Here is a 22,549-nt window from a genome sequence, read left to right on the forward strand (position 1 = left end):
GCGTTTCAGATGAACGCATCGAGATATTTCTAAGGTATCTCTTTGATACGAGCCTGACAATTCTCTGACGGTTCTCCGTGTCAACACTCCTCTCTGCGCATGTTATGTGTGTGTGTGTGTGTGTGTGTGTGTGTGTGTGTGTGTGTGTGTGTGTGTGTGTGTGTGTGTGTGTGTGTGTGTGTGTGTGTGTGTGTGTGTGTGTGTGTGTGTGATTGAGAGGATGTATGAGTGTTTTTCAGTATCTCTGTGCCCGTATGAGAAGCAGAGACAGGGAGGTGCAGGGAGACACGGCTAAAGTGTCAGAAAGAAGGACATGAATAAAGAAATGTATGAATAGATGGATACAAAGACAGTGAGGGAGAGAAAGAGGCTGAGTGATGTGAAAGAGGTTGGTGAGGCCCCTCCTGAGGGGCTTCAGCTCTCCTCCATCTTCCAGGGTTGCGGAGAAAGCCGGCTTCATGCACAACTGACTCACAGACCGCTCAGCAGACAGCCTGCAGAGTCTGAGGAGACACCATTCTATATCTGGCTCTGCATCTCCATCCTTATTTTCACCTTCTCTCACCTGCACAACCTTCCTCCAGGTGTCGTTCTACCTTCACTGCCCTCTGTGTGCAATTATCTAGTCCAGCCTCAAAGATTTTCCTTGTTCGCACGGCGGAATGCATCTATAGTCTTTTCTCTATTCGCATTCATCTGTTGTCCATTGTGAGTGTGAAGTTGAACGTATAAGTATTAGTGCTGAAGCCAGCAGCCAGTTATCTTATCTTAGCATAAAGACAGGAACTAAGGAGAAACAGCTAGCCTCGCTCGGTCCAAACTTGTGGTTTATCAGGACGTTATATGCTGGAACTATTTCTTTGACCGTGCGAGGCTAGCGGTTTCCCCCTGCTTCCAGTCTTTATGCTAAGCTAAGCTAATTGTCTCCTGGCTATAGCTCCATATTTAGCGGTTTGGTTTCCCATATGTTGAACTAGGGCTGCCACCTCTATGTAGATTATTCGACTAATCAGTCGTTTTGAGTATTAGTCGACTAACATTTCTTTAGTCAAGTGTTTCTTTTTTTTAGTACAGAAACTTATAAACAGATTTCTGGTAAACACAAGATTTAAAGTGTTTCTTTTTCATGATTCTTTTTGGAGACACCCAGAGGACGGCCTCATGTTGAATTATTCCTTTAACCGAGTGATCAAAGGAACTGGATTTGTTACCTGAGCTCAAGAAAAAAAGTTCTTTAGACAGAATACTTGACTGGCTTGAGAGGATCTTTTTTTAAAGTAAGAAGGAGCAGCGTGTAGTCTACTCGCTTGAGTGTTTTTTGTTCTTTATATAAACAGAGCAATATGTGTAGAGGAAATACAGCCCAGGTTATATTTGCCCTACATATGGTTCCAAGTCACTACTTTAAAGCATGCGTTCCTTTTTGTTTAACACACTTTAATTATCCATACCCAATTTTCTGGCTTCAGGAGAGAGAAGATTGTCCTCACACCGTCATAAGCTGGTGAGATCTATCTGTTTGGAGGGGCCTCTAAGAAACCAAATGATTTATGTGGCTGTTAGGCGTGGGTCCTGGTTCAAGGCCAAGTCTATCTGCCCATCAATATAAACAGCCTGCTCTCCGGGTGTTGTGCGGTGGAATACAAATGGCTGAATTTAGATGTAACCCCTCGCTCACTTGCATCTCAGCCAATTCTAATGAGAAATCTCTCTCTTTACCTTGTGTGTGTGTGTGTGTGTGTGTGTGTGTGTGTGTGTGTGTGTGTGTGTGTGTGTGTGTGTGTGTGTGTGTGTGTGTGTGTGTGTGTGTGTGTGTGACTGAAATAACAAGCTACATCAAGCCTATATCTACCAATATTTTTTGTTTATAGATTCCATTGGATGTTTTCAAAATGACAGAATCAAGAATGACTCAAATGATGCATATTTGTGCATTAATTTATTCCTTTACATTTTATGGAATCTGATCTTAATGTCCATATTGAACAGCCTCAGGGTTACAGAAGCTTTCAGTCATATTAACTAACTAAATCTAAATAAACCACCGTGGTACATCCCAACAGCTGTTTTCACTTACCTTGGCTGATTAAACCTGATTAATGTGGAACAGAATGAGCTTGACTGACATTTTCCTAACAAGGTTTACTACTTTACAAATTCTACGATTTCAGTGAAACATTTAAGAGCAGTCACAAGAGTGCTATTTTCTCAATCCTTTAAAATTAACAAACATATTTCCCACTTGTAGGCTATATACCAAAACCCAGACTCTATATATATATATACTGTATATATCAGTATTAGTATAGAACATTTTCAAACGATACCCTGCTAATGAATGTGTATACCTGCGTTTATGTTTATGATATATTTAGGTGACCATAAAATGCATTATATTGGCCATGTGTAGACAGCGGAGGGGAAGGGGTTCCAGCAGAGATACTGTACCATTATCTGTTATGGCAATAATTCATTTTTCTGTCTCGTTTGACCCTGAGGGTACAAACACACGGAAACACCTCTGGTCTCCTTCCCGGCACGGCTGGACGCGAGCTGCTCGACCTCCCAGTCCCAGTGTTCTTTTTTTACACTCACCAAGTGATAGACGCAGTCAGTAAAACCTCCACTCCAGCCTCACCCAGACATTATCCAACACTCAGCAGATACTTCTCCTGCATTAGCGACCAGTCTCATCCTGTCAAACACAGACACAGGACAGAGGCTGTTAGCGGAAGCCGGCCGGACTGTTAGTGTTAAACGGGAGCAATGTTTCCTCCGGAATCACCATTTGACAAATGAGGGCTGATAGTGCAGTTCTTGTCAGGGCCATTATTTCTGATGGGACCAGATGATCTGTAACGATGGACCACTGTTTGTCTGAGCTGCGAAGCCCTATGGGCCAAACACCAAAGCCACTCGAAACACACTCAAACTCTCCACGGGATGGATGTAAAAGGGAAAATGTCTAAGCTATAACACCAGGAAACCTTTACGCTTTGAGTCTCTGGTGAGTTTTCACATCACATCTTCACTTAACTTGCAAATGGAGCACATAAAGGGAATTCCTTTTTGAGAAAGCCAAGTCCTTCGTTAGTATCATTAATACTCATTAGCTAACATTTCAGTCATCCTGACCCATGAGACGGAGAGAAACATGTTCACTCTCAGCCCTGTTGAAGCGCCATCAGTCAGTCACCACCAGGGGCTTTCCGTTGTAGTCTTTAATCTTCAACATTCTCTCTTTAATTCACAAAAAAACTGTGCCTCAAACAAAACGAGGTCATCCAATTACTTGTTCACAAAATACTACATCCATTCGCTTAAGGGAGATGTTATCTCACTCCCTGTTATTTAATTTATCTGTAAAATAAAGAAGTTTTTCAAGATTTTAGATGAAATTCTATCAAAAGTCTTTGTATGGGGAATATTTAAAATGAAAACACACAGCGCCACTCTTCATTTCAAATACAGTCAGGGGAGTTTACTCAGGGCTATCTTTGATAAATTGTTCTATTCCCCTAATTAGTTAGTTAAGTTTAGCATATGAAAACCTGACTGGTGAAATAGAGTGGCCATAGCTCAAGCCAATGTAATCAAAGTGTTCAGACTTGGCTGAAAGACAGTGTTTAGATCAGTGCAGCTGGCACACAGTTTCACATTAAGCAGCATTTCCGCGTGTGTTATTTTGGTGTCTCAAGCGGATTATATTGTGTATGATTCAGTTTTTATACACTAACAGGTTGGGGAAATGCTGTGTGTCTCGGTTCACTGCTTCTGCACGAACAGAGTGAATATACAAGTGATGGAAATATGTCTAATATTTAACTTCACTTCAAGTCCATTCATCAATCAGTGCATTGAAGGACTATTAATATGTAGATGAATTGCTTTTACACATTAATCGAGCAAACGTATAAAACATTTGTTAGTTACCAGCTACTCAAATGTGTGTTGCTGTTTATTTTGTCAACAAAAACTATGAGAAAATATATTCTACAATATAAATATACAACCTTTGTTTCCACAACAAAAAGGACTAAAACAAAAAAGTGTGATATGAAATCTAAAATTTAAGATATTACAGCTTTTGTAAAGGAATAAAAACTAAATGACGATATGTGTCCAGTTTGACAGACACTGCTATTGCTGCTCCCGCATGTACTGACTAAAACAAATGTTTGCTAATCAATTAATTGTTTTGAGTACATTATTCAGCTTCTCAAAAATTAAATAAAAATCTAACTTTAAGAACTAAAACTTTGGCAATAAGTATGACAATGACTGTCAACAAATAAAATCTAAATAATGTGAAAGATGGACAAATTAAAATCTATATTAATAATTACTGTTTTGATGCAATCTGCAAAATCACACTTTTATTCTCCTGATTTGGATTTTCTGCCCCATCTCCTCTTATTAGTTATTCTGCATTACCTGTTACACTAACATGCAGGATCTTACATTTTATTAATGCTATGCCTCACTAATCGAAAAAATGAATGACCGTTAAATCACTAAAGAAAAATAATCGTTAGTTGCGGTCAAAGCTTTATACTTTTATTGTGTGAAAATGTAACTCGCATCCTTTGATACGTCTTGGTGAGAACTTGTGTAGCATTTTGGAAGGGTTAATTCCTGGTTGTGTCTTTAATTTAAAAAAAGGCCATGATTTGATTTTCTCACAATTTGAAAGGACTATTGTTTGTATCCTCTATGTCCGAAATTGGATGGTGAGTCCTTTCAGAGAGCAGCGAAGGGGAAATGATTTGTATTCACCTGCCGTATCTGAATGGAGCTGAGGAGGGGCTGAAAGAGAGGGAGGGCAGGGGGGGGGGCAACTACATAGGGCTTCCTTTATGTGATAATGGATTGCTCTGACATTCACACACATTGTGGTGTGGTGTGTCCATCAGTCAATACTCACTAACTCGTAGGATGAATGGCACATTTTAAACATGCGATTAAAGATCTTGCAGTGACACAACAGGTTATGTGTTGCGTGTCTCTTTCACGCCTGAATGCGCTGCACTAACACACGCAACATACGTGTCTTGTCATCATCCTGTCCTGCAAATGAATCCTTTTCTCATTTTTTTCCCGTTCTTTTTCTTTTTTTTTTCCACGTAACTGCTCTCTCCTTTTATTGGCCCGGCTGGGCAACTGGATTCTTCTGTCAGCTGCACAAAAGAGACAAAGTGGAACCGGGGACGGGCCATAATGAGCAACTCCTCTTACAGTGTTACATATGGACCGGCCTTGGTGTGGGGAAGCCTTCTGGAGACAATGGAGGGTTTTGAGAGGTCTGGAGCCCTCTGAAGCCCCTCTTTGATTGAGTTTCCTGGCACTGGGCTCCAGTGTTGGGGCTGATTGTGGAGTGGGAGCTGTGGGTTTTAGGAGGGGGGTGAGGACCCTCCTCTGCGCTGACCTTTCACAGACACAGGTGGGGTGGAGTGGAAAGAGCTTGCAGAGGAGGAGGAGGAAGAGGAGGAGGAGGAGGGGAGCGGCAGGAGAGGCCTATTGTTGCAGTCTGTGAATGTAGAGGTGGCACTCAATAACACTAGACCTCGCTGTCTCTGTCCACCTGCCGGGGATTTTCTCACCACTATTTTATCCCTGGCAAATTACACGTTCTGGTAACTGAGTGTCCTAGCACACTGTCACGGTCTTCAGGCTTTGTTATCTGATGTTGTCAGTAGACTTTCTAGCATATTCTATCTTTTTTTTTTTTTGCCATGCTAGGGGCATGGCTCTTGGGGTGGCAATGTTGGTCTGTCGTCACTGCTTGGTTGGTCCACCACTGAAATACGCCATGAAAATTTTGTACAGGCATTCATAGTTCCCAGAGGATGAATTCCCCTGACTTTAGTGGCACCATCCCTTATTCTTTTTGGGTTTTACTGAAATATCTTAAAACTGATTGATGGATTGCTATGACATTTGGCGCAGATATCTATGATGCCCAGATGATGAACCCTAAAGACTTTTACTGTAGCGCCATCATAAGGTTCACATTTGTGTCTCAATGATTTTTAGCATGCTAACATGTGAAACTAAGATGGCACACATGTTATAAGCATTATACTTGCTAAACATGAGCATGTTAGCATGCTGATGTTAGCATTTAGCTCAAAGTATAGCATCACAGCGCTGCTAGCATTGCTGTGTAGACTCTTGTTTTAGCACATTTTAGATGTCTGTATATACTTACAGGTACTATTTTTAAATGCTGCACAGTTAAAAGGTATTTTTCTTTACTCTCTCTTACTCAAGTCCCTTTTCACGCTTTGGTATAATTCCAGCATGCTGTTTATTTTGATTATGCATACCGACATGGCCTCAGGGCAAAGAAGATTGTCCTCAATAACATTAGATCTCGCTGCCTCTGTCCACCTGCTACTTTCTCACTGGCCGATTACATGTTCTGGTAACCTGCAGGGGTAAGGGATTGTTCCAGCCCACAGTCAGTGTTCATGCTTTGTTATCTGATGTTGTTGGCAGATTTTTCTCGACTGAATGGTACCATACAAAGCTTAGACGGCTTTAAATGACTCATCGCTGCCTGCCTGCCTGCCTGCCTGTACTGTATCAGCACAATTCAAATTCCAGTAGAAGAGTGTTTATTATACAGTAGTGCTTTTCCAGAAAGGACTGGTTGCATTAACTGTTGACTCTGAGCAATCGTATGTGGACACAGTTTCTCTGTGTTACCCCGGCTGACATTACAAGGCCCACAGGAGTTAATTTGCTGCAAAACATCACGGCTGCCAGCTTTTGTTTGTCTACTCTGAGGTGAACATTTCCTCCACTGCCTGTCTCACACACTCTTTTTTTTTGTTGCACCCCCTAAGCTCAAAGTAAACTCCACATATTGGCCCCATCGTGAGAGACCCTTCATGTGTGGAGTAAGCCATCCGGTGCGGACACGGTAGCAAACTGAGATTCTAATCATACCTCTTTTGTTGAGCTCAGAGGAGGTTGAGACGTTTTTGGTGGCAGAGCAGATGCCAAGCGTACAGTTTCTCTCCAAGGTTACTTATGAGATGACAAATGGGTCTGGGCCCCTTTGTCCATTTTTCCACCCCTACATGTCTGTGTTTGATGAGAGGGTTGACATCTTGTTGTCAGCATGGAGATATGAGAACAGGAGGTGATTGCCATGGATACAGAGTGCCCTTTTGGAGTGCAATGTTGAGTGCCTCTGCTGTGCTGAAAGCTGTATGGAGTGGCTCTATATTTAGCTATGATATAGTTTCCTTCTGTATTTTGTGGATTATATTGTATGCCTATAATAATAACTATTTGTCTCTCATTCCACATATGCATGGGTGTTTATGTCTGCTGTCTCAAAGGATTTGCTTGTCTTCCCACAGCAGATTGGTTTTGTGTTGATTACTTTCCCAAAGCTGTTATGTTTCTGTAGCTAAAGTGTGTTTTGTGACGTTGTATGCAGAGGATTTTGAGAGTCCTTTTAGCTATTCAGGAAGCCAGTCGGCATGCATTCCTCCCACTCTCCTGCATTTGCTCATGATAATGAACCTCTGCTCAGCATATGAATGGCCTCACCCATAATACACTCATGTGGCAGTCCAAGTGTACTTAAGCTCCATCTTGAATGTCTGACGTCCTGCGCTGACCCATAGACTCTGCGAGCACACACAAACAAGGAGAATGCAAATGGGAGTAAGGGAGTATGAATTTACATCCACCAATGCACGAGCAGCACTACTTGGGGATATTGAAACATCCTCTTTTAAGGAGTAATTATAGTGTGGGGAACAACTATCACATAAAGGTCAAAGGTTGCTCGTTCAGTCGGTGCTGCTTCCCCTCCTGATCTCATTTTAATGAACGCTTTTTAAAAGTGCCTCCACTCGTTTAATTCTCCAGTAATGAGCTACTGTACAAGTCAGGTGTCAGACAAGCGTACAAATGCACCTTTTGGGACTTAACTTTTGCCACCTTGCTGCCATTGCTACTTTATTAGCTACTAATTTATATATTTTGCTACATTGTGAGGAAAAGATTAAAAGACCTCCAATTTGCCACCAGCAATTATCCTAAGGAGAAAGAGAGGGCCTCACACACCCGTCCAATCACAAGAAGGCTCTCACAGGGAGTGCTGGTATAATGTGAGGACGTGACTCTCCAACTAGTATGTCATATTTAGCTGCTCTGCAGTGATAAGATGAAAGTTAAATGCCCTTCGGTTCCATTCAGGTGGAACAGGCAGGGATTTCTCCCTTTACACAGCCGTCCCATCTAGTAGTGCTGCCTCCATCTGCATGCTAAAGAGGAGCTCCCTCTCAGAAGTGCCGGCGCCGGCAGTGATTAGCATTTGGGCAGAGGGGACGGAGAGCGAATCCCGGAGTGTTTTTGGCGTGTACATGCAGGAAGCTTAGTGAATGCCAATGTGCGGTGCTCTGTGAAAGGAGGAGGACCAAACAAATTGCCGGACACATTGCATTAGTAGCAGATGCCCATTAGCATTAGGAGTTGAGGTAGATTGATAGCTGGGGGAGAAGTTTTGAAAATACAGCAACATATCTTTAAAGTATCGCTCTTCCATTTGTAACTCCACTCAGTTTGTACCACTTACGCACGTTTGCAGCCTACAAACCAAAGTTTAAGTTTATGATCTTGATGTGTAAAATTGGTTTGCACCTTTAACACATCATAGGTGAAGATGTCTACGTATCCAAACTAGTTGTAGTTTACTGTATTCGCCCAACAAGAGAAAAAAGAAGGACATATTGACCGTGGAGCCGATGAATTGAAGATCCTCACTTTGTCTGCCATTGTACAGAGCGGATGAAAAGGCCGCGGCATGTTTTTGAGCTGTGGGGTCTCCCTGAACAACAGGACCCCAATTCACATGTTAAACACACCAATTATTTGCATACGTCTCCCAATTATAAAAGCTAATGAGAAGATTATGGGAAACGCACGTTGAAGCCGGCCTACAGAATTTTCATTGTGATCCTGTAGCTGCAGATACGAAGCCTGTGAGAGGTATTAGTCAAAGCCACTGAACATTCAACCCCATACATCATGACTATAATTGATCTCAGTGCTAATGCCTTCCCACTACATTAACTATGACTCCTCTTGAAAGAATAGCAATTAAAGACGGTAACAATGCAATGTTCCTTTCAGCTGTTGTTTAGACGTACAGAGGACTATTTAGCAGAGTGATAGCTTTATATTCAAATCCAATGTGGTTGTGACTTTCCCAAACGTTGGTAACCAAATGAAAGACTCACTATCTTCTACAATACATCAAAGCCTTTCAGGCGACCTCCCTCTCCCTTATAGATGCTTAATGGCACGCAGCTCTGGGCGTGAATACCATGCAGTGACATCCTGAGCTGCAGCGGGAGCACCCGGCGGCCTCAGAAAAATAAACTCTTCCAACCGTATCCGTTTTCTCATCACCACCTTCCTGAGTGCCGAGCCATTCTCATCATTATACCCCCACATTCAGCCGTCTGTAGGGGATCCCTGCTGCTCCATTAAGGCCATACCGAGCCTCACAAACCCCTGATTGCATGAGCCATCATCAATAGCACTGATTATAGGAGTTAATTTGGGTGCTTGGCATAAGAGGACGGCTGTTCTTCCATCATAGATGTGAAAACTGTACAGAACTGACAGAAGTGATTTTGTCAGTATTGCAATATTACATCACTATTGTTTGGCACAGACAATGACAATATTTTTGCTTGTGGTTCACATATGGAGTAGTATCTGTTGCTTTAAGGGAATTCAATTGTGCTTTTTTCTCTGCTGACTGCCATTCAGTCACACCGTGGTGTGCTTCGATTCTCAGTGCTCGTGCCTCTGTCAGCTCCATCTGTGTGCTCAGACAAGTCCTGACCCTCACGTTCTGCAGCCAGCATGCATGAATATGTCTTTGCTCATGTGTGTGTGTGTGTGCGTCGCTGTAATGTGCTACGTGTCTGACATGTGCACAAAACCAATTAGTTTTGGGATGGTGAAGTAGTTGGCCATGGGAAAATGACAATGGAGTAATTGAAGAGGCTGACTGAATGAGGAGCCGGACAGCTCAATGCAGCTTTTACACGAGTGCTGAGTGTTTTCTCCACGGACGAAATGAACAGAGAGAAAAGCAAGCTCTGAGTGAAGGTGGGGTTGTAGCTGTAGACAGTAATTATCATTAGTGCCTTTTATTTAGCTGACATTTATTTTTACTGAATAAATAGGTTGTGCAGTGGCATTTAAGGCCCTTAACAGTGGTTTTGCATGCTTTACTTCATTTAATACAAATCAAATTTACCTTATATCACCACTTACCATTTTGCAAACTATGCTGTTGTGTTTCAGGTTGTTTTGCCAACCATTCCAGGCGGCCATTGACTTGCACCACCAGACATGAAATAGAGCGTAAAGGAGAGAGAATATTGGACTTAAATTCACCAGGTGGCCATAAAAACAACTTAAAATGAATGATAATACATGTTAATAAATATAATAATAGTAAAAACTTAATTAATAGGCAACACTTGCACGGAAGCTCACCTCATACAGGCACTAGGGCTGATTCCTTACTGCTGCGTGTCGTCCTCTCTCTCTCCCCCGTTCCTCTCTATCTTCGGCTGTATTAAAGGCAAACAGGCCCCCAAAATGTATTTTTAATGAGCAACTGTTTGCAAACACGTACACCATATATACTGAAAAGGTGATTGGCTTAGTGGCCAAAAGGTTAATGCTGGTTTAAGGAGTTAGCACACTGGTTTGCTCCTTTGTGTACTCTTTAAGTCCTCACGAGGAAGTGCCTTTAATAACTATCCTATTGAGATTTCTAAGTGAGACAGTATCTGAGTCCATCATCCTCTTGGTCTCATCTATTTAGAAAAATAGCTACAATTCCTGGCTGGAAGTGTCCGTACCAACCTGCCACGTTTCTTTCTAAGAGACCATTTCCTGTTTGATTTCATCAGCAGTCTGAAAGCTTTTGGCACAGCACTCCAAACAGTGCTGTGTTTTTATCTCGGCCTCAGCAGTCTGCACCGGAGTGAGCTTTATTGACTTTGGCTTTTCCAGTCCCGTCGGCACAAGATTCATTGGAAAGTTCAACAACAGTGATGGACATTTTCTGATTGTGTGTCTCCTTGAAGAATTGTATATTCAAATGAGAAGTGAGTTCTGGGTTTTTAGTTTCTTCTTTAAGATGCAGGGCTCCTCTAGCTTACGCTCAGAACAAGCTCACTGTGCGGGACTCGGCTGCATTTGTAAAGTAAAGGTTTTAGAATAATGAACATAAATACTCCAATACTTAATTTTAATAGGTCCGATATGGCTGTTTTTAATCATCTGTATGTTCATTGTTCAGGCAGGATGTCAATAGTTTCAGGCCCTGGTGGTTGGTTTCACGTCTTAAGAGCCTCACTTGAATTGCCATTGTCGTCGTACTGTGAGAGGGATATGAGGGGTTGGTCCCGTATCACTGCAGCTCTCAGGGATAATTATAGCACACATACACACAAAGGAATACAGCCACACATACACAGTATGCACACAGAGACACACACATGCTGACCGGCTTGAGCTGAGCTGCTACACCTCATTAAATTGGGAAATTAATCCTGGATGAAGCCCTGGCTCCTTTCCAGATAAGAATCATCAGGCTTTCGTGGATTCACCATAAAATGTATAATTAACACATTTATTCTCTTGCTGTCGCAGGCTGTCCTTTTTTTTCACTTCACTTGTGACTTTGCAATGCCAAGTTCAGCTTGTATTTGATGTTTTCTTACAAAAGACAGTGATCTTAAAAACCTTTTAGATTCGTTCTTTATTGTCTTCTATAGAGGAAATGTGAGGAAGGTACAACAACATAAGTCTGTTACATTGTGCCCAGGATATTTAGAGCAGGCTATTTTACATCAACTACATTTAACTGAGAGATTATTACAATGCAATGCCTTGCTAATTGCCACGACTACATTTTGCTTAAATGATATCTGATTGTAAACACATTTGCAAGTTGTAAATAAACATTGATGACAAAAGTGTGTTGCAGGTTTTCTGCTCAGTGCGGATGCAGCGCCCCTTGCTGCAGCCTGCAAATGAGCTTGATGAAATTGCCCCCTGTGGATCTCTTTATGTGAAACCCCAAAGCCAGAGCTGCCTGATTGTGTACCAGGCAGTGCCCTAGGCGAATAATATAGGCCTTCCCTAGAGAGGTGTAGTGGAAGCCGGGGCAGCCGACATTAGCCTTGGTCTCCTCCCATGACACCAGACGCCGGCTCTGGGGCCGCTACTGAATCATGACTGTAGGGCAGCACTAACAAACACACCGGATCCCCAAGGAAGATCAGGCCAGAGTCTGACTGCCTAGCCTCTGGTCCCAGACACAGCTTCCACCACCTCATCTGCAGCCTCGACCCGGCCCTTACCCAAAGGCAGGAGAGCAGTAAAAGTATGCAGCTCCCCCTTTTGATGGGCGCGATTTGATTCTTTTATACATGAACCAGCTTTAGTATCCCACATTTGATAGTGTGGTTTTGTGATAACGCAGCAAATGAGTCTGCCTGAGCTCTAAATTAAGCTGTGACATTTTAATACTGTACCAGCCGATGCCTTGGACAGACAAGACAGGCAGGAGGAGCAAGATAAAAACAGGTCAGGCTCCAGTTAAAAGACAGAAAATGCCACCCCCTGAGTTCTGTTTCCTAATTCTTTGTACTCATCATATGCAAGCTGCGCTCACATTCTTAGGAAAATAATGAATTATGCAAATGACTTTAAATTGAATTGAGCAAAGTCATTATTTAAATCTCTGAAGTTTGGGTCACACTGATTTTAATGACCCTGGTAGTGATTATTTCAACAGTTTGCGTTCCTTTTTAACTTTGTCTCAAAAGAATAATTGCTTCTGGTTGGATGACGGATGTGATATGGCAACACTGAGCTGCCAGGCAACAAGAGAAAGATTTCAGACCTGGTTTGTTCAATACAGTACATACATTTCTATTTCCAGTCTATTCACAGCGCATCCGCACTCGTGTTGTGATGGATGCATAATTAGATTTTATTGTGTAACACAGGAAAAGAAAATCCTCACTTAATTAACAGTTATTCAATAGCCAATTAGCCTTTCACCAGTGTGTTCGAACCAAGTCACCTCGCTTGACCCTGAAAACCTTGTTGAACTTGTACAATCTGTCCCCATTGAACGGTGTCTATGTCAGAGATCTAAGATCTGCCCAATCCCACATGATGTTTCCCCACTACAACAATCCCATGAAAGAATGATGGTTCACACTCTGAAATCTGACCTCATTGAGGATCGGTTTGCTGCGGGCTCAGTCAGTCAGTCAATCAAACTGATAAAGCTGAGAGTGAAATGGAAAGTAAAGTGACTGTCCCCGTGTCTTGTCCCTTGGCATGTCATCCGCCGGCTGATGTGATCGATATGGCAGCGAAGCCTAATGGCATCATGGCCACGGCGGTGATTAGCCGGGCAAAGTGAACCCATGTGGGCCACGTCGCTCCGTATTGGAGTGCACGAGATCAAAAAAGATAGCTTCCAGCAAACTGCACTGCATGGCAACTAACATTGATCCGTGGCCATAGCTATATGTATCTGTCTCGCTCTCTCTCAACAGCTGATGAACACAACAGAATAAACTCAGTTTTATGATTGATAGCCGCAGTAACTGGACGTGCCATTTAACCCAGTAATCTCTGCCTCCTGCCTCTTATCTCTGACGCTCTCTCTTTCTTTCTCTTCCTGTAGTTGTGAATGTGCACGTGTCCTCAGACAGCGTGACTGAGCAGAGAGGAGGGGCGTCGCGGTATTTGGGGGCAGACCTTCGCATCACACACCAATGATGGAGAGAAGGAGGATGGACGAAGCACTGCTGGTGCTGTTCCTGGTACACCTCGCCACTGCGCTGGAGGTCCCACTAGACCGTAAGGCAACACACCACACACGTTTATATCCAAGAGAGTGTAAAATGTGACTAAAGTCGGGTCAAAATGTATTGGCAAAAGTGCCATTTGCTGGTTCCAGCTTCTCAACTTTGAGGATTTGCTGATTTGTTTTTGTCATTTATCACAATAAACTGGATATGTTTAGGTTTTGCACTGTTATTGGGACAGAACAAGCGATGTACTGAGATGTACTGTTACTGTGGGCTCAGTAAACTGTGCCTGTTCTGACTTCTCAATCTTCTGACAGGCTAGCTGTTTCCAGTCATTGTGCTAAGCTAAGCTAACTAGCTGTCATTGGTATCCTTTACAGTGGTACCGAGCTTCACATTTAACTCTTGGCAAAATAGTAAATAAGATGAGCTTTTCCTCAATTAATAAAGGAAATAGATTCAATTATACTGAAAATAATTGTTGGCAGGGATAGTGTTTTTATCCAAATTAGAATATATTTGATAACCTTTTTTAATACTTTTAGATTAAAGCAGCTTATCGTTTAGAACGATCATGCTGTTCTACAATAAATGTATTAAAATGTAGAAATAATTGTTTAATCTGTATTTATTCTACAGTCTAAAACCCAAAGAAATTCAGTTTGTGGACTTATACAACAAATAAAAACATTAAATCTCCACATTTGAAAAGCAGGGACTGGCGAATGTTCTTTTTTTTGAATATACACATAGTTTTATATTTATATTAATCGTTTAATGTTTTCAGCTCTGACCTATCTATTCATATTTGATATAGATCAAATATAGATAGATCTACGTATTACTAGGGTCCGTTTTCTGTTTCTGTTGTCTGATACACTGTCAGACCCAGTGTTTCTCCTTTTGAAACAAGTGTCCAGACTGACTTCCAGCACCACGGCCTGATGTCACGGTGGTACTGTACATCTTCTACTTATTGTTTGGTTGGAGCTGTTGACCAATGGAGGCTGGCATTTCTCACCAGGGAGCTGGCCTTCAAACGAGTGTGAAGCCGAAATAATGCAGGAAGATATTTTGCACCACTAATGTCTGGCTCTCTTTACTGTCACAATTTGTCTTTCTTGTTTGCTGATTCTTGGGGAAAACACTAAAGTTCTGGAAGGATGTAAGTCTCAAACTAGTGTGAATTCACTGCAGAGGTTGTGCTTGCAGTTTGTTGTTGTGCCTTAAAGGTTACATTTGAACCTTTTTTACATTTATGTATTTTATAAGACGCTGAGTGTGATTTGGAGTGGACTTTAATATATTGCATGCATTGATCTGTGTTTCTTTGTTTTGGTTTCTGTGTGTTTCTGCAGTGGTAGAGCATTTTTCGTAGAGCATTATTGCAAAGAGCATGAGTTCTTATTTCATTTGTTTTGTCATAGTCCATTAGTTATTTCCCCAGCACTGACAGGAATACATTAAGCATCGGATCATTACAATAAAGTGAAATGTATCTGAGCGTGCTGCATGGCCTTTTCTGCTGTTCCACATGTCATGAGGGCTTTTTGTGTCTGTCATCAAACAGCCGTCTGGTTTGATTCAGTGTGGTAAGTCTGCATGCGATTGGTAACGACTGCTTCTGTGGTCAATACAGCAACAGAAAACGGCTTAGTTATGCAGTAAAGGACATGATAAAAAAAAAAACCCTCTTTCTGATCGTTTTTTAGTGCCACAGCCACCAACCATAACTCACCAATCCCCCAAGGATTACATCATTGACCCACGAGAGAACATTGTAATCCACTGTGAGGCGAAGGGGAAGCCTCACCCCAGGTAGGAATCTGTGAAAATGTTATTTTGCTTTCATGATGCTGATACGAACAAAGACACTCCAGCTGTGGATTCAAACACCAAGTCGACAGAGATTTCAGTCTAAAATATGAGTAAAGTTCTAGTTTATTCAAGATAGAATAAACAAAGGAGGTATTTTATTCCTACACATTCTGAGACAGCTTCATTGTAGCTAATGCTTTTGAATCTTTTGCTCTAAATTATGCCATCTCTTCCCTTTTATCTATCTTAGTGTAATACCTCATTAACACACACACTTGTACTTCTCTACTTGTGAGGACCCTCGTTGACGAAATACATTTCTCAGCCCTGAGCCTTCCCTTTACCCTCACATAGCCTTCCCCCTGAAACAAGTCTTATGTAACCCTCAAACACCCTTTTGAAGAAGTGAAGTAAGTGTAATACAGTTTGAATCTTTTGAAAATGAAATTTCTCCAACAAAACAAACGGTCCTCACAAGAATAGACTAAGAGCACACATGCATGCATTTTAAACTATTTCTCTATACCTAACCAGTAACCCTGTGTCTAACCTCTTTAAACTGGTATTACTGTGTTTATTAGCTACACTGTTATGACACGGGTCTGTATTTTATCTCTCAGTTTCTCCTGGACCAGAAATGGGACCCACTTTGACATCGACGAGGACCCCAACGTGACCATGAAGCCCCACTCCGGGACCCTTGTGGTGGACATCAGCAGAGCGAAGGCGGAACATTATGAGTCCGTGTACCAGTGCACATCGAGGAACAAACATGGAACTGCTGTTTCCAACAACATAGTCGTCCAACAGTCCAGTAAGTGCAGTGCAGTCTATCATCTCTATAATTTCATTTTTCTTTTCTTCCATATTCTTAATGTCACGCATATCTCACATCATTCTTTTTTTCTTTTTATAATTAAGTTGCATTTTCCATCTTAAGAGCACTCCTGACAGGTAAAGGTTGCATGTAGAAGGCGGCATGTTTCACTCTGCAGGATGTAACATTAGATAGAGCGAATATCCCTTTGTGTTTCTCCTCTAGTGCATTGTTATTCAGTCAGGCATCAGCCATCTCATCCTGCCCCTTCACCTCTGTCATCATGTCAGCGACAGTCCATTAGCAACCCATATTTAATGCCAAATTACGATAATCCTCATCCACTGACGTTTGTATCCTTCTCCAGGGTCCCCCTTGTGGTCGAAGGAGAAAATCAGGGCAATGGTGGTTCAGGAGGGCGTGTCCTTGGTGCTGGCCTGTCGACCCCCTGCTGGGCTGCCTCCTCCCATCATATTCTGGATGGACAATAGTGAGCGCTTCAGTCGTGATAATGTTTTAGCTGCATACATGAACACAATATAACACACTGTTGCTGACTTGTAGGCTTTTTCCCCATAAGAGTTCTTTAAAATGTACAGCCTGTGTTTGGCTGCTTAATATAAACATGTTCCTTTCACATAAATTCCTTAGATTCCTTACAATAATATGAACAACTGTGACCATCACTTGCATCCGTATGGGTTTATGAGAAATGAGTTCTTAATGAGATCTCCAAGCATTTAATTAAAGGGTTCTAATTGGTCCAGCATATTTAATGCAACTACACTGAGTATCACACTTAATTAGTTAATTGTTAGGTGATTCATTAAATGTGTTGTTTTTAAAGGGTCAGTTTAAGCATGTTCTCTCTTACCTCTAGTAGTATACTGAGGAAGATCATGTATTGAAAGTTCAGCTAATGAATAGACCTTCTGGTTTGTCTAGGTTTTGTGAAATCTTTCTCTGAGATGTACGCCTCTTTCCAAAAACAGTGTCCAAGTTACTTTGGATAATCTACAAAACATGCTGTCAATAGGGACTATTTCTTTGATAAAATTAAAGACGTCCATATTTTCACCTTTTAACTACAGTTACATGTGTTCAAATGTATGTGCGCTTCAAATATAAAATGTGCCATACATTTCAGACTTCCAGAGGCTGCCTCAGAGCAGCAGGGTGTCCCAGTCCCTGAACGGAGACCTTTACTTCTCTAATGTTCTCCGAGAGGATACCAGGAACGACTACATCTGCTACGCCCGCTTCCCGTACACACAAACCATTCAGCAGAAACAACCCATCACCGTCAAGGTCCTCAACAGTAAGTATTGTGCAATGAGCTAGCAATACTGAGACGACTAAAGTGTGAGTTTGTGTGTATTTTGTGTCTACATAAGAAGCAGTTCATTCACAGTCGTGTGTGCTAGCATGACTGTGTAGGAGGGAAGCAGCATATCATATCTCTGATCCCATCCTCAGAGACGCCGATGGTCGTCATCCCACTGAAAAGACATATTGTCAGAGCGCTCATGGCTCCCAGCACTATCTGTGAGGCAGGCGTTCCTTTTACTACTTCTGTGAGACGTTCTGTATATGCGCTCTCCAGCAACAACAAAGACCGCTCTCATTCAGTGAAGCATTTTGCAGCTGACGTGACAGCCGGCTGTTCCCACAAGATTCTTATTTCCATTTCTGACTTTTGATTCATTTTGAAGTTTTGTTATAATTCTGAACACTCATGTTAAGTTTCCTCCATGTGCCTGATGATTTCAACTTGTTTCATTGTGTTTGATTTTTCTGTTGTGTTACAGTGGATGCAATCAATGACACAATGGCAGCTTTTTACAATGACACTGATTTATTTAGTGGTGAGTTTTGGCACTCTAGTGTCTACCTCCCCTCCCCCAATCTAGACCTCCAAACTCTAGCTTTTACCCACTAACACTAACCCTTCAACCCGCCAACTCAAAGCTTTTCACAATCGCACTGGGGTGGGTGAGATCTGGCACCCCCTAGTGTTTACCCTCCAACATAGAGCTCTGAACTGTAGCTGCTACCAACCCCTAAATCCAAGAAGTGAATTCTCTACCCCTCTGCCACTCCTGCTCTATCCCATCAAAACCTTTTGATACCTATTCACTTCCTCCTCTGAACTGCTTCAACCAGCACTGCATGATGATTCCAATATCGACTGAACTAATGTGTAACGTGAACATGTACAGCCTTGAGCTTTGAAAAATACTTTTGAATTCAAATATAGAGTAATTAGGTAATGTTAAAAATGTAATCTGACTGATGATAAACAGTGAATTTGCTCTTTACACCTTAAAGTATAGATATGTTAAAATCCTCCTTTTTGTTTGTCTTCTGTCAAACAGCTGCGATCTCCCTCTGTCCCCGCTGCCGCCGTTTAATTTAGTTGTTAATCTCTTATCTCCCTGTCACCTATTATTTTCATCTCATTTCATTTCTCATTGCTCAAAGGATCTTTTGGTTTTTCCCTTTGTTTTCCGCACATTTTCTAAACCCGAAACCGGAGCAGTTTCTCATTAACTTGCTCACATGCCAGGGAGTACATTTTATCACCATCACCATAACCATAAACAGTCTCAACCTTTTTTAAATTGGATTAGTAGCACAATGCAGATCTTCAAGTCTTTAATTCTCAATTCTATATTAGATTCATTTTAGTCTTTATTATGACCCCAGAGGGCAATTAATTGGCTATAAACACCCACAGAAAGCGGTGCCATAAAAGACAACATGACAATAAAATGTACATCTGATTATAAAATATGAGAATGTGGTCTGTAATGAAGTGGCTTAGTGCCCGTCTATTGCAGACCCATTGTAGAAGAGATTGGATTGTGAATGTGAAGTGCCTGTAGAAGAGATGGTAATACTTTTCTTTGTGAATCTGTGTGTGTGTGTGTGTGTGTGTAACTATAGAAGAGCCAGCAGATGAGAGGAAGCCAACCTTCCTCAACCCATCTGGCTCCTCCAGCTCCAAGATGGTGTTGAGAGGACAGGTGTTAGAAATGGAGTGTATTGCCGAAGGACTGTAAGTGACAGAATCCGCCATTACTTCAGTCCTGAAGTGCCCACCTGCTCGAGTGTCATCAACACTTCATCTTTTGTCTTTGTCTCTGTCTCTCCCTCTCTCTGTCTCTCTCTGTCTCTCTCTGTCTCTCTCTCTCTGTCTGTCTCTCTCTCTCTCTCTCTCTCTGTCTCCCTCTGTCTCCCTCTATCTGTCTCTCTCTGTCTCCCTCTCTCTCTCTGTTCTGTCTCTGTCTCTCTCTGTCTGTCTCTCTCTTCTCTGTCTCTATGTCTTCTCTGTCTCTCTCTCTCTGTGTCTCTCTGTCTCTGTCTCTGTCTCTGTCTCTCTGTCTGTCTCTGTCTGTCTGTCTCACTCTCTCTCTCTCTCTCTCTCTCTCTCTCTCTCTCTCTCTTCCTGTCTGTCTCTGTCTCTCTCTGTCTCTCTCTGCTCTCTCTCTGTCTCTCTCTGTCTGTCTGTCTCTGTATCTCTGTCTGTCTCTGTCTTCTGTCTCACTCTTCTTCCTCTCTCTCTCTCTCTCTCTCTATCTCTCTGTATGTCTCTGCTCTGTCTCTCTCTGTCTCTCTGTCTCTCTCTGTCTCTCTCTCTCTCTCTCTCTCTCTCTCTCTCTGTCTCCCTCTATCTGTCTCTCTCTCTCTCTCTCTCTCTGTCTCCCTCTCTCTCTCTCTCTCTCTCTCTCTGTCTCTGTCTCTCTCTGTCTCCCTCTCTCTGTCTCTCTCTCTGTCTCTGTCTCTGTCTCCCTCTCTCTGTCTCTCTCTCTCTCTCTCTCTCTCTCTCTCTCTCTCTCTCTCTCTCTCTCTCTCTCTGTCTCTGTCTCTCTGTCTCTGTCTCTGTCTCCCTCTCTCTGTCTCTCTCTCTCTCTCTCTGTCTCCCTCTCTCTGTCTGTCTCTCTCTGTCTGTCTGTCTCTCTCTCTCTGTCTCTGTCTCTGTCTCTCTCTCTCTGTCTCTCTCTGTCTCCCTCTCTCTGTCGGTCTCTGTCTCTCTGTCTTTCTTTTAATCCAGGCCCACCCCAGAAATCTCCTGGACCAAAGTGAGCGGCGATCTCCCAGCCAAGCGCACATCTTTCCTGCACTACCAGAAGACCCTACGCATTGTGAACGTGTCAGAATCAGACGCAGGAGATTACCGCTGCACCGCCAGGAATCAGCTGGGCTCGGCGCACCACACCATCCACGTCATGGTCAAAGGTGTGTCTGTGATGAAGCACACAGTTTCTCACCAGACCATTCATTCACCACGTAGCGGCACAGTCGATCCTTCTTTCTGTCTCTTCATTCTTCCTCCATCTCATAATTGATTTATGCACAGATGCCAACAGGGCAGTATGCTCAGTGATTGATTCTCCAACCTTCTGCTGCGCTCTGTTCTATTTCCAGCTTCTCCATATTGGATCAGTGGCGCCCCCAGGAACCTTGTCCTCGCTCCAGGAGAGAACGGTGTGCTGACCTGCAGGGCCAGTGGCACGCCCAAGCCCTCTGTCACCTGGGCTATGAATGGCATCCCAATAGAGAGTGAGTGCAACCTGTTCCTTTTACTCAAACTCTGTCTTTATGGCCGCTTTATTTATTTTTAATACAGGCTCATTTTTAAATGCCATGGTGCTATGGTCCCGATGGGTTGATGTTTGATATTCACGATACATGACTTAGCCCTAACCCTTGTTTAAATACACAGTGATGAATTGAACATGCATTTTTTCAAAAGAAAAAAGAAGTGTTACTTCAATACAGAGCAGCCATAAAATGATTTAAACGGAATTAAAAACAAAATCTGACCAAGTATTCAATGCCAGATGTAAGTACTTTACAGTTTTTACAGACAACCCAGCCTAAAATGCATAAATGAATCTCACGTTATCCGTAACCCCTGTTGTCCATGAACAGATTCCCCTAAGGATCTCAGCAGAAAGGTGGAGGACGACACCATCATCTTCACTGTTGTGCAGACCGGATCCAGCGCCGTCTACCAGTGTAATGTCTCCAATGACTACGGTTACCTCCTGTCCAACGCCTTTGTCAATGTGCTCTGTAAGTTCTTTACACAACATCCATTTGTATTTGAATGCTGTTTCCATTTCCATAGTGTGTATTAACACTGCAATAATTGCTGCTCCCTCGCTGCAGCGGAGCCGCCCAGAGTACTGACACAATCCAACAAAGTCTACCAAGTCATCAAAAATCAGCCAGCCCTGATTGACTGCGCTTCCTTTGGGTCACCCATCCCTAAAATTACATGGTGAGTTAATGAACTCTTAACAGAGGACAGTGTTTTATGTTTCTTCAAAAGCTCAAAGCGGCTGCCTCTCTGTCTCAGGTTCAAGGACAGTCGGTCCAGCACCCTGGATGGAGACCCTTACATCGTGCATGACAACGGGACTTTAGAGATTCACGTAGCTCAAGCTCGCAATAGTGGCAAATACACCTGCGTGGCCAGAAACATCCTCGGTATCTACGAGAATCACGTCTACTTGGAGGTCAAAGGTAAGTGTTTCTACACTGAAGAGCTTCAAAATATAAGCCAGGGAGTGCAAACAACTAGCTAGTCACATAGCGCTATTACAGAGGGATGTTTGGGATTAAAGCTCGGGCAGTGTTGTTCTTTATTACATGTTTGTGTTCATGTTACCCAAAAACCAAACCATTATTTTGCTGTAACTTTTATTGCAATGTGTCAGTGTTTTTTCCCACTGCTTAGACTTATGATTCTTTGATTAAACTGAACCTTCTCCCCCTCCCATCAGAGCCCACCCGAATCCTGAAGCAGCCGGAGTACAAAGTGGTCCAGAGAGGCAAGTCTGTGGTGTTTGAGTGTAAGGTGAAGCACGACGCCTCGCTCATCCCTACCATGACCTGGCTCAAAGACGACGGAGAGCTGCCCGATGACGAAAGGTCAGCGCTGTCTGGAGTGGATAGACCGTGAACCCTGTGTTTACTGTCTGTCTGCATCACTTATAATGGATCTAGCCAGTATCTAATT

The 22,549-nt window shown here is 42.6% G+C and overlaps 1 protein-coding gene across 1 annotated transcript in view; it reads left to right on the forward strand.

Moving 5' to 3' along the window:
- LOC115009378 (neuronal cell adhesion molecule-like) overlaps positions 1-22,549 on the forward strand; it is a 70,435-nt gene that overhangs the window by 32,895 nt on the left and 14,991 nt on the right. Inside the window, 14 exon segments of the mRNA XM_029433334.1 lie at positions 13,760-13,935; positions 15,040-15,051; positions 15,599-15,704; positions 16,325-16,518; positions 16,889-17,011; positions 17,669-17,839; positions 18,330-18,386; positions 19,468-19,579; positions 20,576-20,760; positions 20,950-21,084; positions 21,457-21,600; positions 21,697-21,808; positions 21,887-22,053; positions 22,314-22,461. Coding sequence (XP_029289194.1) covers positions 13,851-13,935; positions 15,040-15,051; positions 15,599-15,704; positions 16,325-16,518; positions 16,889-17,011; positions 17,669-17,839; positions 18,330-18,386; positions 19,468-19,579; positions 20,576-20,760; positions 20,950-21,084; positions 21,457-21,600; positions 21,697-21,808; positions 21,887-22,053; positions 22,314-22,461 — 1,751 coding nt within the window. The 5' untranslated portion in view covers positions 13,760-13,850.

Source organism: Cottoperca gobio, chromosome 6 (assembly GCF_900634415.1).
Source record: "Cottoperca gobio chromosome 6, fCotGob3.1, whole genome shotgun sequence".
NCBI classification, from domain to species: domain Eukaryota; kingdom Metazoa; phylum Chordata; class Actinopteri; order Perciformes; family Bovichtidae; genus Cottoperca; species Cottoperca gobio.